General features: G+C 42.1%; 1 protein-coding gene across 1 annotated transcript in view; it reads right to left on the bottom strand.

Moving 5' to 3' along the window:
- ELP3 (elongator acetyltransferase complex subunit 3) overlaps window positions 1-19605 on the bottom strand; it is a 114850-nt gene that overhangs the window by 39754 nt on the left and 55491 nt on the right. The window contains exons 10-13 of the mRNA XM_058164774.1: window positions 17665-17858; window positions 11785-11875; window positions 9190-9255; window positions 4510-4737 (exon numbers count right to left, since the gene is read on the bottom strand). Of these exons, the coding sequence (XP_058020757.1) occupies window positions 4510-4737; window positions 9190-9255; window positions 11785-11875; window positions 17665-17858 (579 nt within the window). The remainder of the gene's footprint in view (window positions 1-4509; window positions 4738-9189; window positions 9256-11784; window positions 11876-17664; window positions 17859-19605) is intronic.

Here is a 19605-nt window from a genome sequence, read left to right as displayed (position 1 = left end):
TCAGACAGTTGACAGTCATGTCTGCAATGCCGCTGATGACAGAAATAGCGGCCATTATCGGCAAACCACTTCCAAAATATTTCCAAGAAAACTGCAGGGACTTGTCAAGGGAATCATTAGGAGTAAATACTGACTCAAAGACACATGTACACACATACCCACAAATGAATATGTATATAATCTAGTCTTGTCTCACTTATGGAAGAAAATTATGGCAGTTACGAGTTGAAGACACATGGAATATATCAAATTAGAAAGTAATGGAATAGAAGCTGGAGGTGCTAGCCGGGGTGGCGGTGGAGATCCCCAGACTCTTGGTCACGGGTGACTTCAACTTGCCATCGGCCGGCTTGTCGTCGACAGTGGTTCAGGAGTTCCAGGCTTCCATGACGGCCTTGGACCTAATCCAAGTAATAGATGGCCCTACTCACATGGGGGGATCCGCGCTGGACCTGATTTATATCTCTGGACAGTGGTTTAATGATCTGGTAGTAAGAGATTTAGTGACGTTATCGGTGTCATGGTCAGATCATTTTCTCCTCCGCCTAGACATTCAGACCGCTACTCACCACCGCAGGGAGACGGAACCAATACGTTGGTTCCGTCCCAGGCGCCTAATGGACCCTGAGAGGTTCCAGACGGAGCTTGGGCCGTTTCCTGAGGATCTTGACCACGGCACGACTGAAGAACTAGTTGCGGCCTGGGAACAGGCCGCGGCTGGGGCTTTGGACCGTGTCATGCCTTTGCGGCCTCTGACCCGGCGCAGATCTCAATTAGCTCCTTGGTTCTCTGAGGAGCTGAGAGAGATGAAACGCCAGAGAAGACGCCTAGAGAGTGTGTGGAGGTCCAGCCGTTCCGAAACTGATCGGACACTAGTTAGGTCTTTTTCAAAGACCTACCTAGTGGCACTGAGGGTGGCGAGGCGCTCCTACGCTTCCTCCCTCATTGCGTCGGCAGATAACCGCCCGGCCGCCCTGTTTCGGGTGACCCGTTCCCTCCTTCACCAGGGGGGGTGGGATGACCCCTTACAGGGACGTGCCGAGGAGTTTAACGGTTATCTATACGATAAAATCGCTCAGCTCTGGGATAGCTTGGACCAAGATTGCGATGATCCGGATGAGATGACTGAGGCGCGTCTTGTTGATATCATTTGGGATGAGTTCGATTCTGTGACTCCCGAGGACGTGGACAGGCTGCTGGGGAGGCTGCATGCCACTACATGTTTACTGGACCCGTGCCCCTCCTGGCTGGTGCTGGCCACTCAGGAGGTGACACGAGGCTGGCTCCAGGGGATTATAAATGCTTCTTTGATGGAGGGGATCTTCCCGCTGCCTTGAAAGAGGCGGTGGTGAGACCCTCCTCAAGAAGCCTTCCTGGACCCAGCTATTTTGGGTAATTACCATCCAGTCTCCAACCTTCGCTTTATGCGAAGGTTGTAGAGAGTGTGGTGGCGTGGCAGTTTCCTCAGTACCTGGAGGAAGCTGTCTATCTAGACCCGTTCAGTCCGGCTTCCGGCCCGGCATAGCACGGAGACAGCTTTGGTCGCGTTGGTGGATGATCTCTGGAGGGCCAGGGACAGGGGTTGCTCCTCTGCCTTGGTCCTGTTAGATCTCTCATCGGCTTTTGATACCATCGACCATGGTATCTTGCTGCACCCGTTGGAGGGGTTGGGAGTGGGAGGCACCGTTTATCGGTGGTTCTCCTCCTACCTCTCTGGCCGGTCGCAGACGGTGTTGACAGGAGGCAGAGATGGGCCGCGAGGCACCTCACTTGTGGGGTGCCGCAGGGGTCGATTCTCTCGCCTCCTGTTCAACATCTATATGAAGCCGCGGCGAGGTCATCAGTGGCTTTGGGGTGAGCTATCATCTGTACGCTGATGATACTCAGCTGTACTTTTCCACCCCAGGCCACCCCAGCGAAGCTGTCGAAGTGCTGTCCCGTTGTCTGGAGGCCGTACGGGTCTGGATGGGGAGAAACAGACTCAGACTCAATCCATCCAAGACGGAGTGGCTGTGGATGCCGGCATCTCGGTACAGTCAGCTGCAACCGCAGCTGACTGTTGGGGCAGTCATTGGCCCCACGGAAAGGGTGCGCAACTTGGGCGTTCTCCTGGATGGACGGCTGTCGTTTGAAGACCATGTGGCGGCCGTCTCCAGGAGAGCTTTTTACCAGGTCCGCCTGGTTCGCCAGTTGCGCCCCTTTCTGGACCGGGATGCCTTATGCACGGTCACTCATGCTCGTCACTTCTCGCCTGGATTATTGCAATGCTCTCTACATGGGGCTACCCTGAAGTGCACTGGAGACTTCAGCTAGTCCAGAATGCAGCTGCGGGTGATTGAGGAGCACCACGTTGCTCCCGGTAACACCACTCCTGCGCAGTCTGCACTGGCTACCTGTGGTCTTCGGGTGCGCTTCAAGGTTTTGGTTACCACCTTTAAAGCGCTCCATGGCTTAGGGCCCGGTACTTACGGGACCGCCTGCTGTTACCCTATGCCTCCCATCGACCCGTACGCTCCCACAGAGAGGGTCTCCTCAGGGTGCCGTCCGCCAAGTAATGCCGGCTGGCGGCCCCCAGGGGAAGGGCCTTCTCTGTTGGAGCACCTACTCTCTGGAACGACCTTCCCCCCCGGTTTGCGCCAAATATCTGACCTTCGGACCTTTCGTCGGGAATTAAAAACTCACTTATTTATTCAAGCGGGACTGGACTGATTTTTAGTTTTTTAAATTTCTAAATTTTAATTTTAAATTTTTAAATCTTTTGTAATTTTATATGGGGTATTTTAGGTTTGTCAATTTGACGGTTTTAATTCGGCCACCATTGAATAAGTTTTTTAAATTTATTTTTAACTTTGTATATTTATTGCTTTTTATCTTGGCTGTACACCGCCCTGAGTCCTTCGGGAGAAGGGCAGTATAAAAGTTTAATTAATAAATAAATAAAATAAATAAATAAATAAACCATAAGAAACAATGACACATATCAATCAGGTGCTCCAACAATTAATTCTATTGGTATTAATAATTAGTAGTAATTTTACCCAAGTCTCCAACAAGGAGTTGGTTGGTCACTGGCATCAAAGATAACTCAGTTATTTTTTTTTTGGTGTCACATGAGGCATAAAATTAATAAATAAAGTTCACTAGGATTTACTGCAAAATATGCCAATAAAGAACAGCTTTCTGTCTTCTGTAGAAGCAAAATTGCTAATATACCAATATTAGAGAGAGCAAGTATTACTGCTATAGATGCCCATGTACTTTAATTCTGAAGTTATTGTACAAGGGTATGACATACATTTTTGCTATTGTTTGTTTGTTTGTTTATGCCATCTCCCTATAAGATGACTCTATTAAATCCCAAATATGGATATCAAGTTGAAATTGGTAGCATTGGAAACACTGAACAAAATATACAGAAATCATGGTTCAAACAATGAGGAAACCGTTATTGAGCAACATTTACATTACATAGCCTGTTTACAACTTGATATAAAAGGCATTTTTCTCAGCTCAAGGGAAAAAAATCTTAATACTTATAGATATATATTAAAGACTTATGAAATATTTTTATATCTAATTTCTGATTTTTCCGCCATAACACTTGACAAAATTAAAAAAGGAAAATGTTTTCTTCATACGGTTTAAAAATTTTTCTGTACAAGGAAGTTCATACAGTAATTCAAAAGAAACTGTAGCAGTGGAGACTAGAATGAGAGTACACAGAAAGCAGCATTGAAAAGCTACAGGCTGCAGGAATGCAAACATTATTGAAATAACATGTATGTCATTGATTGGAATGCAAATAATGCTACTGTTAAAAAGATCTAATTAGGTGCTAGTATGTAGCTAATCTTGGCTGATTTCAAAACCTAAACAGAAGTACTCTTAATTTCTATTGTGATAGAAAACCACCAGGGGTTTTCTAGGGGTAAAACTAGCCCAATTAGCTAGATTAGGAATTTGAAAAAGAATCCCTAGACTAGGGGTGTCAAACTTAGTTTCATTGAGAGCTGCTTTAGGGCTGTGGTTGACTTCGGGGGGCCGGGCATGCGTGACCGACTAGGTAAGCGTGGCCAACTGGGTGGGCGTGACCATCTTAACGCCACTTCCCAAACTGCTGGCATGTTTCCTCTTCACTCTTAGCAAATGTCTCCTCTTCGCATTGGGTAGACCAGGCTGAAGCGATGCAGGTAGACCAGGCTGAAGCGACATAGACGGGCCCCTTACATTTTCCAGGACAGATCCGCGGGCCGGATTCAACCTCAGCTTTGTGTTTGGCACCCTTGCCCTAGATGAATGACCAGCTTCATCCATCTTATTGCCAAGAGAATTACCTAATCAAGTCAAGTTCATCTGGAATTTAGCTTGACTCAAAGGAGACTTTACTTACTTTTATATTCATTATAAAATGATACCCCATTCAAAAGCTCAAAAATCAGTATCCATCAAAGGCAGATGGATTAATTCTATATGTTGCTGCCACCATTCACTTTAATAAGCTGCAGTTACCTGATGCTGGAATTTAGAGGGATCTCGGCTGCTAACAGGAACCACACTCCCATAGACATGGAGTTCCCGGACAATGGAGACACCACTCTTCAGCTCAGGTCTGAAGGTGTCCTCCGAACATTTCCGCAAGCGTAGAAGTCCAATCAGGATGTCCTGCTCAGGATCTTCGTAAGAAAGAAAGGTCTCCCAACCACCATTGGCCACATAGTCTCTCCGGACCAGTTCAACCTGGTCAAAAGAGAAAGAAGAGCCAAAAGGTTGATAAATGATATTAGACAGTAGTCACAGTAAAAATTGTGCAGCACTCAAAAGGGGCCAAAACCAATTTCATGGTGATGCAGGTAATTCTTTGTGCAGGAGAAAAATAGCATGAAATTGTTTCACAATGTGTAGATCACAATAGATGGATTTTTAACAGCCTAGATAAGAGTCAAAAAGTGTGATTATTGTCTTTCCACAGAAGTTAAAATGTTAAATGAAAACATCTTTTGTGGAAAATCCCATGAACACTTCTTTGAAGGGACCTCAGCATTTGTGGCCTCTCAACACCTTCTGCTGAGAATATATGAAGAAGCATCGCGCTTAGCCACTACGTTTGCATTTTTTGCTTATAGTTGGCCACTGAGGGAACAACATGTTACAAAAGGTAGGATGCTTGTCTAATCAAAGTCTTTTCTTAGGCTCTTAGCACTTCAGAAGTAAAAAAAAGGTAAGGTTTGAACAACTTCTGGCATTGCAAGCAATATAGATACAAATAGTCTAGTCCTGTAATGGCGAACCTATGGCATGCAGAGCCATTGGCCAGCTCAGCTCCACCTCGCATGCATGTGTGCCTCCCGACAGCCAGCTGATTTTCGGGTCTCTGCCATGCATGCCATGCATGCACGGGAGCGGGTGGCGGGTGGTTGTGCGTGTATGCACCGGGGGAGCGTTGGGGGGGGTGTCTCTGCCCCCCCAGCCCATTTTTGGTCCCAGGAGGCTGCAGGAAGGCCTACTAGGTCCAAAACACGGAGATGGGAGCGCGGGGGGAACGCACGCATGCGCAAGGGAGCACATGTGCATGCACAGGGGGCAGGGGGCACGCACACATTGCATTATAGGTGCCCTTTTGACACATGACGACAAAAAGATTAGCCATCACTGGTCTAGTCACTAGAATATGAAGACAGGCCAGCCCAAATCTGGAATTGAAGCCATGCTTCTGGTACTGTGGAGTTTCTGGAGGTTTTCACAAGATGAACTTGTTGATTGATTATTGTTGGATTATTGCTGGATTCAGTTGCTACTCTAGAGGAAACACTTGAAGACAGCCCTACGGTATTTCCTTTGGAGTTTTGATCCTCTCTTGACTTCTCATCAGAGACCTTTCAAGGAGTTCTCTTTCTGATCCAGTTCTGATCACCTGGGATACTATCTGGACAGAGGACGGACAGGAGCTTCCATTATAGAAGCCTCTGATTGAGGAAAGTCAAACACAATGTCAATGATAGCTTGTTTTTCTTTGTATCTATGCTTGCTGATACTGCCCAGATTTCTTCACCTGCTTTATTGCTTAAATTCCTGAATGTCTATTGATACTGGACTTTGAATTCGAGACTCAATCTTGCTTCTGCTTATGGTGATCGATTATTATAAAATCTTGTTGCTTCTCATAATCTGATTATATATCTGGCCATGCTGCATAAATCTTGATACAGATGATGATGTGATGTACTTGGGATTATTTCTTATAAATGGAGGATCTTCTAGAGTGTTGGGAATAGCAATAGCATTTAGACTTTTATACTGCTTCACAGTGCTTTACAACCCTCTCCAAGCTATTTACGGAGTCAGCAAATTGCCCCCAACAATCTGGGTCCTCATTTTAGCTACCTTGGAATGTTGAGGCAACCTTGAGCTGCTCAGGATTGAACTGCTGGCAGTCAATAGAGTTAGCCTGCAATACTGCAGTTTAACCACTGTGCCATCACAGCTCTCATATGCTATGGCTTTCTCAAGTTTAATGTTTTAAGAATAATCGAGGGCTTAAAGATTTCAATTTTATTTCCCATCAACATCTAATGGAAAATAACCCTGCTGCTTTTAATTAACATAATCCATTTGCTACAATGTCCTATGATAGAATCTCCCAATCAACTTGAGCTAAGAGTGCAATAGAATTGTTTTAATTTGCTTTCACAATGCAACTAGAGTTGGGATCATGCATACTTCCAGGGGAAGCTTCAAAAAGCAGGGATGCCACAGAGAAGATTCATCTATACCAGGGGTGTCAAACTCATGGCCCATGGGCCAGATGCGTCACATGCTGGCCACGCCCATCCCTGATTTAGCAAAGGGGGGAAAAGTCCAGCTACATCATATGACGCCGATGTGAGTTTGACACCCCTGATCTATACCCTGTATTTCTCACATGGAAGAGGAACTCTCAAAGGCTTTGTATAGATTACTAGACTGGAGAGGCAGATTTAATTCCGAAAAGGAGTTGTGTGATGAATCCCGGTGTTATGCTATGTAGGAATTTAATGATAACCACCAGCACTTTGCAAAGGTTCCAGACACCTCTTTGTAATCAACGGATTTAATACAGATATTCTGTATGCCAATGAAGCTTTCCCATTAACATTTTGTACCAACTGCATCTTTTTGGAGATTTGTAACCAAATTGCAGCAGCAGGACAGCCAGTTCTGGGGGCAATATGCAATTTGAGTTGACTTTAACCTTCTTCCAAGGTTGAAATATCAATAAACAAAATAAAATATGTAAATAAAAATTTGCAGTTTAAAGTAGCCTCCAATACACTGGCAACTAGTTCAGCTGGTGCTGTCCATTTGTCATAAAGCCAGATGGTTTATACCACCAATATTTAATTGATGGTATTCAGTTCTGCAAATCTTCTTCAAAGGCAGTTTCATCACAAGCACCTTGAAATTTTAACCTGCCACTAGTGTAAATTGGCTCTCTTCCCCGTAACCAGTTTATTAGCCGAAGCTATTAAGATTCATTCCAGGGTTCTGCTGCCACCTGAGCCTCCTCAGTCAGAACAGAATGAACACCTCCCTTCAGAAAGATCATCTTCCATAGCCATAGCATCTAATCTGGACTCATCTTCACTTTGTTTGATTTTGTCCACTTCTAAACTAACTCCAGGAACTAAAGTTCTATGGTGGATTATTATGTTCCTGGACCAAGTAACTAGAAATAAAAGATATTGTAATTATCATCCACAGCTGATTATACTGTGACATATTTTATAATTTCAACATGTATTTGTGTGCTGTCTCATTGAAAGATTCTAGGCAGCTTTCATTTCATAAAAACAGACCACAAAGCAATATCATATAGTCACAATAACCCACCCCCAAGCACTTTCCTCCAATTAAATAGCATTGTTTGCCCTGGAGGGCTCTCTGTAAAAGCAGTATTTTCACAGCTTTCTGGAACGTTAACAAAATGTTAATAGAATGTTTTCTATCACAGACCCAATTATGAATAAACATGCTTTTTGAACTGGAAAATAATTTTCTGAGCCTAAATTGGCTGAGATGTTTGGTAACATGTTTATTTGACTTATGCTAATTTTATTTGCTGAAGTGTTTTTTTTCCTCAAATAAACATATTTTTTTAAAAAAATGAATAATTTTTGCTAATAAAATGAGTAAGATCAATGGTTCTCAATCTTCTATATGTGCAACTGCATCTGCCAAAGAACCTAGATCTCACCAGAAATAAAAAGGTAAGGGAAAAAAAAGGATTGGATAAAGGGCTCCCAGGTTAACTTTTTCTTGTTGGATTCTCAGATACCAAAAAAAATGCCTTTAGGATAACGATGATGGATGAGACAGAAGTTCAGCCAGTACTACTTCCCCTACTATAGGCTGCTAAGAGGGAAATTTCTACCTAGAAGGCAGCTGTTAAAATGAAAGGAAAGGATCAATGCCCAATAAATCTTTGAAATAGTCAAAGCTGCCCTGTGGGAAAGGAGACCATTTGGAATCTTATCAATAGGCATGCAAGGGCCAATGTCAAGATCAGTGCCTAACAGAAGTTATAAAAGAAAGGAGGAGAGTTATGGGATGGATGTGGGACAACCCAGTTGGCTTGCAGAGGGGAATGACACATTGCCTTTCACTTCTGATGGCTTCTGTTGCTGCTAAGGTGCCAAGTGGCAATTGTTCAACTCCCTAGACTAGCAATAGACTCTATGGCCATTGCAATCCCAGGGCAGTATCATTTCAAATTCTGGCAGATGCAAGGTAAGCATGATTTTTCTTTTTCCAGGAATTGTAAAACTGTCAAGGATGCACGAGAGTAGAAATGGATTCTGCATTAAACAAAAAGCTGGGTGAAACATGGTCAGCAGAGTGAAACAGGAGATGCAGTTGTGCCTTTTCTCCTCAGATGGACATTTAAACATACCCTGCATCCCACCTAATTTGATTCCGTTTCACTTTCTACTGATGGTACATCTATCACCAATTGAGAATTACTAGCTGAGATGTTTTATTCAAGACATATTCACTGTTATTTAGACTACCGATCTGGCTTGATAAAAGGCAGATTCCTTTTGTTACTTTGGGAACAAAGCCAAGCAATTCTGCTCTCTCAACTTCCATAAAAGGGTGTCAAGTTCTTTTTTTTAAACACTCACTCACAGAAAAAAAAAACCAACCAAAGCTCACCTGGTAAGGTCTGACTTTGTGATGTATCTCTTGTATTCCAACTTCTCTTGTTCTCACATCACGGCACTAGATAGGAAGAGTAAGCGATAAAGCTTCAGATAAGAAGAAAAGAATTGCAACAGGGAATGTATTTAGGCTAAGGAATAGTTCCCTCATCATCACCCTCACTTCCTCAAGGGTTTAAAATTAAGTCAAAATAGACAAGATGACAATTTGAAGGGGAGATTTCAAAATAAAAAATGCTTACTTGTCCACTGTAGGATATAGAAGGAAAAGCCTGGTATATAAAATAAAAGCCCATCCATTGCATATATTAGCAGACACAGGTTTCCTTGAGTGATCTGCTTCTCATGGAGAAATGTATCCATTTTTAAAAAAAAAAAACAGCCAGAAATTTCTCATCAAATATGAGACACCAATGTTAACTGTGTTTTGCACTGAATAAGTAAGGATTGAAGCAGAGATAGAGATCATGCTAATTTAAAGCTGTGCAGATAGCTTCCTGAAAAATTTGTCGTAAATGTAGAGTGTGCTTTCCATGAAGGCTTAGGGGCAAGAACCTTTCAAATGTATCTTGTTTATTCTGGCTGAGATTACATTAAAACAGGACAAGCAGCATATGTTTAATTCCTGTCAAGCCTAGCAGAATGACTTGGATGCAGTTTAAGAGAACCGTAATCCAAAATTTCTAGAAGGCAACATGCGATCTGATCTATGAATCATTTAGTTCTTAACTCAAGAGTTTCAAGTAGTGTGGGCCCTGAGTTTTTAATTATCCTAAGCTAAATTTGAATTAGTTTTTTAATAATGTTTTAATTTTTGTATTCTTGTTTTTTATCTTGCTGTAAACCGCCCTGAGTCCTTCGGGAGAAGGGCGGTATAGAAGTTAAAAGAATAAATAAATAAGGGATTTTCAGTGGAAGTAACAGCTCATCATTTTTCTTCTGTACTACTACGATTGCTGTGAATCCTGAATAACTTTAGGTGCCATGCAAATCTTGATTTACCCAGCATAGGAATCTTAATCCTGGCTAATTTAGACTAATAATTGTCAACACTTTTGTTCTGCTACTGCAAGTGCTCAGAATGCAAGCCTCTCAGCTGAGCACACAAAGTAAAATGTGACATTTTCCTCTGCAGTAGAGAAAGGAAGAAAGTGCTCCTGGGCACTAAGGACACTTCCAAACTTGTTGTCCTCTAGGCTCCCTACAGTACCCAACATTTTAAAAAGAAAACTAAATAAGTATGATCCTGGCATGCGGCAAAGCACCAGTTTCAGTAAATATAATTGATTTGAAGCAATGCCTTTGGGCTTCATAAATGTCTCACTTGTATGTTAAACGACTTGTCTCTATGTGACTGGCCTTGTCTATTGTAGCAGTCTCCTATTATAGTCATCCTTGGAGGATGTATCCACCATATGCTCTCACTGTTCCAAAGGTACTTTTGGTCCAAATGATTATTTATTTCTATCCTATATAAATACATTAAATACACCATGGGAGAACAAGCAACAATTAGCTTTGCTTAACAGGAAAAAAAAAGTTTTAAAAGCCTTTTTCCATGAACAAATACAATTAGTGGGACTTCACCCAAATCCCTTAGTCCTAAGAGATTATAAATTATTTTTGTATAGCTCAAGCTGTAAAGAAAATATATCTATTGTAAATAGGAGATCTTTAGACATGACTGGTTTTGTTTTAATATATCTGCAAACACAGAATAGCCTTTTATAAATCAGCTATATCAGGGATCCCCAACCCCAAGGCCACAGTTTGGTACTGGGTTGTGGCCGGTTTATAACTGGGCCATGCAAACAGCAGGCGTGCATGCTTGTACACACAGTTCCATTTGCACGAGTGACAAGCACTCATGCATGCATGTGAAGCTCCATTTGCATGAGCACACACTTGTGAAATGGAGTTGTGCATTCAAGCTTATGTGTTCACACACCATTTCTTTTCTCCCCCCACCCCCCCGGTCCGCAAAGCTGGAAAGGTTGTGGACCACTGAACTATATGGCTACCCTAGATTGAAATTGCCACATTCAGGTCAGGTCCTGTGTTTGGCTGATTCTAAACAGGCCTTTTCATATGTAAGATAAAGTAGTCTTTATGTCCCCTTTACTGTCCCCTTCACACACACCCTTATACAAATAAGGATTATTTAAGTAGAAAAACCCAAAATCACAAGCGTAGGTCTCCTCCATACATTTGAAAAAAACAACAACCCAGCAGGATGGAGTGTACTTATCCATCGTCACAATGATGAGAATAACTATCTTAATGCAACTAATCTGTGATGAGGCAATTGTTTCAAAGGACTTCAGGCTGCCTATTATGTACCCTTCCAAAAAAACAAGATTTCACTATTTGTAACAACTTCTTCACCAGATCCTTCTTTAAGGATTTCTATAGCTGCGCTCAGGCCCACATGCAAGGAAAATACTTATTTAATACATTTGTATGCTGCCCAACTTTCTACCAGATGATTTTGAGAAGATCTTGCAAACCAAAGCAATCATACTTGGTACAGATAAGAATAGATACAAGTCTGGTAGATTTAAGAAATACATAATAAAATTATGTGTTTTACCTCTGTTCCTAAGTCCTTCATCCTAGCCAAAGCCAGTTCTCTCAAGTTACCATGTTCCACTCCGGAAGTGACTAAAGGCATTGGGATATCCCTGCAAGAAACAGACCCTCCATTAAACAAAAACATAACTTCAAAAAAATTAACCATCAATGTTTTAAATATAAAATACAACAGTTCTTCATCTACTACTACTTGGTTGAATCAGGCCCAGCAGGATTTCATCCCTGTATATTGTTCTGGTGTTGTTCTTGATACCTGACAAAGAGTTTGCTGTCTTTGCCATTGCTTTGACTTACAGTATGACCATTCATGTAATAACTATTCAAAGTTACAACAACACTGAAAAAAGTGACTTAAGACAGATCCTCACACTAACGATTGTCATAGTATCCCTGCGGTCACATGATCAGAATTCAGATGACAGGCAATTAGCAGCTATTTACAATGGTTGTAGAATCCCAGGATCACATGACTCCCAGCAGGCATATGACAAGCAAAGTCAATGAGGGGAGCTGGATTTGCTTAATGACCACAATGATTTGCTTAACAAGCATAGCAAAAAAGGTTGCTAAAATAAGTCAGATAAATGTGAGATAATTCCAAATACGACACATTTGTTCTTTTGGAGAATTGTTAATATCTAGATACTGTTGCTTCTTCTTCTGCTATCTGTTTCCTTCCCCACATACATTGTGTTTTGACTTACTCTGGCAACAAATATGAACATTAAGAATAGCGCTGTTGATTTAGAACAAAGATCCACTGAATCAAAGTTGGTTCCCAAAATGTCCAAATAAATGCTTCCAGAAAACTTAGAAATATCCTACCCCATTGTTTATCTCTATTAGCTAGACTAGTGTTTCACAACTTTGGCAAATGTGGCCAGAGAATCCTGGGAGTTGAAGTCTACACATCCTACAGTTGCCAATGTTGAGAAACACTGAGCTAGATTTCAGAAAGGCACTGCCTCCGGACACAGAAACATCACACTACCATAATTATTGGCAATCCTTTACAAGCTTGAGATTCAAGAATCTGCTTAACTCCCATATAAGTAAAGTTGAAGATTATTTTATATTTTGAGGCAAAAAAATTCACAACTGGTCAGGTGCTAGAGACCCAGATAATACCGCTGTGTAATATAATTTAGGTATTATACTTGGACCAAGACCCAGGTTCAAATCCTCAGCCCTACAAAAGAGATCATTTGCTCTCAAACCAACTTACTTCACAAGGATCAAGTGGCGGAAAAATATTTTTCTCACCAGGATGTTCTGCTTTGGGATTTTGGAGAAAAGGCAAAATATAATAAAATAAAAAGTTGAGCTGAAATCTAAATATAAGCTTCAATCAAGTAGAAGATGACTGGCGAAGCAGAAAGAGAAAATTGAAAAGGAAAACATGAATATGCTACAATCATTAAGAAGAGACCACCCAGTGAAATCTAACAGTGGATTATATGTTCCAATTCATTACCATTCTAGTGGGGGGGAAAAGTAAAGGGAATTACACTTTTGCAATATAATTATACGGGGGGCGGGGGGGGAATGGATGGTTAAGAAATATAAAATACTAGCTGGATACCCGTGCTTCGCTATGAAACTATGTGATTGGGCATGATAAATTGAACTAACCAGTTCTGGAGTAACACCAGGGTAGATTCCACAACGGACGTCCCTCTCATTATCATCATCACCAACGAAGTATATCTGGAGAAACGAAGGCTGCTGCTGAGGCCCCGCCATGATACTCCTTATCCTGGGGTAGACCTGCCTCTGCACTTTGAATGCTGGCATATTTAGCTGTAGTTGCCTGATTAACGTAGGGTTTATTAGATGCATGCTTTTTTACAGCCTCTCTCTTGACTTCGGGATGACTTTGAAGATACTTTTTTGCAGCTTCCCTTACTTGTGTTTTCCTAAATCACATCTGTAAATCTTTTCTTGCATTTTCCTCCTCTTTTCCCTTTAACTGGTGTTACAGTAGAAGGAACAGATTCGTCTGAACTGAGGAGGTCAGTGTAAGAAGTGAGTTGGGGCTGGGACACTATGCAGGAGAAATTCAGTTCGCAATCCATTGGCTCAGTGGTGGTCAGTGATTGAAACTCATAAGGGAATATCTCTCCCATCACCTTGAGTTTGGAAGCAGTTCCATAGGTGGAAAGCATAGATATTTTGATGAGGTAGGGACGTTTAGTACTATAAGGAGCCCCAGACTGCCCCTGAGTGAAGGAGTTTGAACTGAGGTAACAGAATGTGGGGCAAGTGGCAGTTGGAACTTTTCAGGTGGGGTGGGGGAGTAGAATGTCTAACTCAGGGGTCTCCAACCTTGGCAACTTTAAGCCTGGAGGACTTCAACTCCCAGAATTTCCCAGTCAGCAAAGCTGGCTGGCGCATTCTAGGAGTTGAAGTCCTTCAGGCTTAAAGTTGCCAAGGTTGGAGACCCCTGGTCTAACGCCTTAGCATCAGAGCATGCTAATATACTGTATATGAATATACTGTATATGAAATACAAATGATCTGATGGTCATTTCAAAAAATCCTTTCTTAGCGAGCACCTAGAAGCCAAGAGGAACATACATGCCAAATGTCAAGTTTGTAGGCTTTACCGTTCTGGAGATTTCGTGATGAGTGAGCAGATTTCATTTATATATATAGATAGATAGATAGATAGATAGATAAATATAAGATTGGGAGATAGGAAACCCCTTACTTTATCTAAAGCATCTTCCAGGAAAATTAACATGGACTAGAGACATAAACATTATCTTGAGCATATGCTACATCTATATGGCTTTTTTAAAATTGGAGATGAGAAGTATGGGGTCATGCCAGATATTGACTTGAGAGAAAGGGATGTTAGAAGTTTTCTGGGGAGGGGGGGAAGATGTGGCATGCATGTAAGATAATAATTATAAGAGACAACAAAGCCAAAAAGGCAGAGTTTCTGAAACTTTCTCTTAAAGCTCCAATATGTCTGGCAGAAAACTGCTATCCTGTTGGAAGGAAAATGAAGAAAAAAGATCTGGGGACTACAAAAGTTGGGAATGTAAGAAGAAAAAGAGGCTTGATGGTGATAGGGTATGGCAGATTATCTCAACAGATTCTCCACCCGCTGGCACACTGGGGCTTAATTCCCTCACCCCCTGCTCTCTTCTACATCAACCACCTAGCCTAGCCTCTCCCCCAGAACCCAGTAATAATTAGCTCACTCATTAATTTATTCAGCTGGGCCCTGGGAGTAAATACAACCTCATCTAGTCAACAGACATTAACAGTCTTCAGGCAGTAACAGTTAAGAGTTAATAAGCTCTTCCCTGCTCCAGCTAAAGGATACACTGGAGGAGAATGCAATTTCCATCTAGGCACGTTGAAACAGAGGCAGCCGTCAGAGAGCTGTGCTTCTTTCCAATTACCAAAATACTGTGGAACGCCAGGCTGTTGCACGATTCACCACAGGGATGTCAATAAAACCACTCTTGCACCCTAGCACGTAGCCTACATAGCAGTATCCACTGAGCAAGTCTATCACCACTAGAACAGTGACACAGTGTACCGGCATGCCCGAAGGCCCTGGGTGGCCCTCTGCTGTGAAACAGATTTTTGTTTCTGTGTAAGGAGGGGATGTCACTCAAGTTCAGCATACACATCAGCATCTTGACAGTTAGAACAGTTAATCCAGTGGAACAACTTGCCTCAGGAAGTTGTGAGTGCTCCAACACTGGAAGTTTTTAAGAAGATGTCGGATGACCATTTGTCTGAAGTGGTGTAGGGTTTCCTGCCTAAGCAGGGGGTTGGACTAGAAGACCTCCAAGGTCCCTTCCAACTCTGTTATTCTATCTTCTATCTTCATATATATGCAAATATGACAAATTTTAAGAGTGTAAAGACAAATCTCCATTCTCTCTATACATTGATGTCAAAGGTTTAAAGTGTCCTCACTAGATTTTCCAGGGGGGAAGATAATTTGGGATGTCACAGGTCCATTTGCTGAAGTTTACCTGCCCAAAGATTCTTCTAATAATTTTTTCAACAAGGGCAGGACATCAAGTCAGATAGCCATATGATACCCGCTATTGGGTATGGCAATATTAAAAATGAATATTTAAGAGTAGAGGCCTCCTTCTAGAGCTACATAAACTGGGTATTTTAGCTGGTGCAGGGCAGCTGTTATGGGAAAAAAAAGGAAACAAAACCAACCTAAGAGAATCTTTACGACTGAGGCTTCCCTATCCATGAAATTCAAGCTATCACTACTAATGCCATCTTATGAGGTATAATCTAACACAACCAGAAAGCAGCAGGTTGAGGAAACATGTTCCACAATACCATCAATGGGGCGCTCTTCTGAATGTCTACAGTCCCACTGGTTCCTTTAATGGCAGGCAAGTTTTGAAGACTATATCTTTAAAAAAAACATTTCTGGTAGTCCCCTAACATGATTTTGACCAACTGGCAGGCAAAGACAAATTACTTGATAATTACATTGCTTCTTATTAATTCCCACCCATAAGCAGACCAACTGTTATCAGAAACGTTCAGTGCTGACAATTACAAATAGGATACCCTTCCCTCACTAGGTGAAAATCAGTAGTGACAAACATTGGATTAATATTCTAAAATGTTTATCAGCCAATATCTTGACTAAAGAAAGGCAGTGCATTCCTTCTTTTGGCTAAAAGAAGTTGTGCAAACTGTCCAGCCATTTCTGGGTCACTGGCTGCCATATACATACCAGTAGCAATCATTTGAATATATAGTAGAGTAAAAATTGACAATATGTGGCCCTCCTAATATTCTGAGGCTGCTATTCCTCTAATCTTATATTATTGATCACACTGGTTGGGTTGCAGTGAATTGAAATTTGGCAATATCATTCTTCTAGAACCTTGATGGCCAGAGGTGGCACGCAGCACCCTCTCTGATGGCATGTGAAGCATTACCCCAGTTCAGCTGTGCTGCGTATGCATGTGCGCCTCCTGCTGGCCAGGTGGTCTTCGGGTCTCTGCCATGCATGCGCAGGGATTGGAGCATGTGCAGGGGCTCCATGCATGCATGCACAGGGCGCATGTGAGGGTGCACACACATGGATGGGGGTTGTTGTGGGGTGTGCGGGGGCCAGTGGCCGCATGCGTGGGGCACATACAGGGGCTATGCATGCATGCATGGTGGCCGCACACATGCACGGTGGCTGCACACACACTGCATTTTGGGGGTTTGGGCGCATGTTTGGGCACTCAATCTGGAAAAAATGAGCCATCACTGCTCTAGAAACTGAACATTTCCTTTACCTAGCTACTCCAAGAAAATGCTCTCATTTATACACTCTTTCACCACACAGTAGTTTAATACTAACACTGTACACTATTGCCCAACGTGCTTTTCTTTTGTATGTCCTTCATCCCTTATTACCTAGGGGCCAATCCGCATTTGCTGAATAGCTACAGATCATCACTGCTTACCCCTTCCCAGCTTGGTTTCTATTTTCAAAGCTCATTTGCAAATATCTGTCTAAAATGCAAGTGGCCACAATCTATGGTGACTCATCAGAGATGAACCCTAGTAGTTATGCACAGATGAGCTATCAAGCACAAACCATAATTATCATAACATTAGCCTGGTGTGTCGATTCATCCTGAATCACATATAATGGCTTGATATTTGTGATGAGAATTTGAATGATAGAGCAGAAGTACAACATTGCCAGTTACTTTCAGGGAAGTGAGGGATGGTGAAATGATTTAGATTTCCAGAAACATTTATTCTGACAGCATAATAGGGTCAGAAATAGATGCTGCATGAGGAAATCAAGCTGTTTTGTTATCTCACTGTTGCACTACCATATTTTATTAAGACTTAGCATGGGAAAGTCAAATGTTACCTTTGTACTCGGTACACTCGAGTCCAGGGAGGCACGAGGGCAAGAATTCTTGCCACCAAATCCACAAGGGTGCTTGGAGGATAACTTTTATACCTCCCAGTTTTCCAGAGTTCATAGAGGCCAGTGCCACGGATCACAAGAGTTGGGTATAGTTTCATGCCATCTGGGCGAAAGGCAGGATTCTCAAAAAACTCCTGCAGAAGAAGCAACACGGAAGAGAGATTAGTGCAATGGCTCACAGCAGCTGGACAGTTCAATAAGTCATCATTCTGACAGGCACATGGAGATGGGAGCGGGGAGCCTGCATGGTCCAGTAGCAGGAAGATTTTGTTGCAAAACCTCACCATGCCAGTAGATAGGCATTGGAGGGCTGTCTGATTTGGTGGGAGGGAGAGGCATTCATCAAGTAGAGGCCTTTCTGTCATCACACTAAAAAAAAACCCTCCTTCATGTGCCTCCCAGCTGAAATTCCTGCTGTACCACACCACCCATGAGATATCCTAAGGCTATTTTTACCATAGATTTAAGGCTACTTCAGAAGAGTACCAAATCTTTTTAAACCTGTGTTTAAAAATAGCTGCCTTAACAACTGACAGGTAGTTCTCCCTCAGTGCACTATGCAGCACTCCATTAGGTGAGCTGATTTTAAACATGTGTTTAATGTTATCAGGTTGTTTGACAGTTGAAGATGGTAACCCTAATCACAACCTGTCTAGTTTGGAGTCTTATGTTTTTCTTCTGTGCCAAACAGACCAATTCTTCACACAATGTTGATGGATAGAATATGATGCGCAAGTTACTGAGATAGGTACTATCTCAAAATGCCTTTAAATTGTGATTCAAAAAATTCAGTGAGCAACAGGCTTGACAGAATGAATATATGATTTTCAGGAAGTCCTCAAGTAGATCTAACAGACATTAGTTTGGAATGATGGGAACCAAGATGATGGAAAGATCTTTAGTTAATAACAATTTTCACACTATAATGGAACAGAACAGCCTTGTAATAGCTACTGATCATAACTCGGAGAAACCACATGTGGATATAACATTTGCTTAGGTCAATGTACTTAAAGTTCAATGCATAGAAAGTCTTTTTTATAAACAAAACTTCTGGAGATGGAATTGTATATTTTGATCTCCAAAATATTATTTTAAATGTTTTGGTCCAAAGAAAGCAGTATTGTTATGTTCCAAAGGGCTCACTTTATAAAAAAAAAATCAGTACACCCCTTCCACACCCCACACCCCCACAGCAGCATAGGTTTTCAGGACACAAGCCAGTTAGTTTGTAAGAGTCACGACTGATTTTGCCAGCACAAGTCAATTTATTTTAATCTTTTCCAAACCTCCTCCCCTTCCACTATTATTACCACTAATGACATCAACAGACCTCATTCATTCACACCCTTGTAAACCTACTAACATAAATAAGCAGGATGCAAATTGCACAAGTTAGTAATGTGGAAACTGTTGTTTTTCCATTATTGAGAGAGGATGGCTATGTCAGGGTTCCAAGTAACAACCCCCAACGAAAGAAGAGGTTCCTCAAAGTTCCATTTTATTAGAGATGTCACATTGGCACATCTGGGGAAACCCGAATCTGAAAGCATCCAGGTTTTCCCCACCAAAGGAATGTCCAAGTCCCTGCCCAGCACCCACATGTCCATCACATGGTTCAATCAAAGCACCGTCCCAACTGGAGATACCTCCCAGTCACACCACTCCAGGTGCAGGGCAAGATGTCCTTGACTGTCTGAGAAAGGAATGTTATTATGACTATATATCACCCCTGCTCCATACAATCCCCCCTCCTAGTTTTCCACAGCAGTAAATGTGGCAGACCTGAAGGCCCAATGCAAAAGATGGCTTCCAGGCCTGATAGGCAACTCAGCTGTGCAGCTGCAGCTTTTCTTCCAAGGGCCAGACAAACAAGTGATT

The sequence above is a fragment of the Ahaetulla prasina genome, chromosome 1 (assembly GCF_028640845.1).
Source record: "Ahaetulla prasina isolate Xishuangbanna chromosome 1, ASM2864084v1, whole genome shotgun sequence".
Classification (NCBI taxonomy): domain Eukaryota; kingdom Metazoa; phylum Chordata; class Lepidosauria; order Squamata; family Colubridae; genus Ahaetulla; species Ahaetulla prasina.
This window is presented reverse-complemented; position numbering and strand designations above follow the sequence as displayed.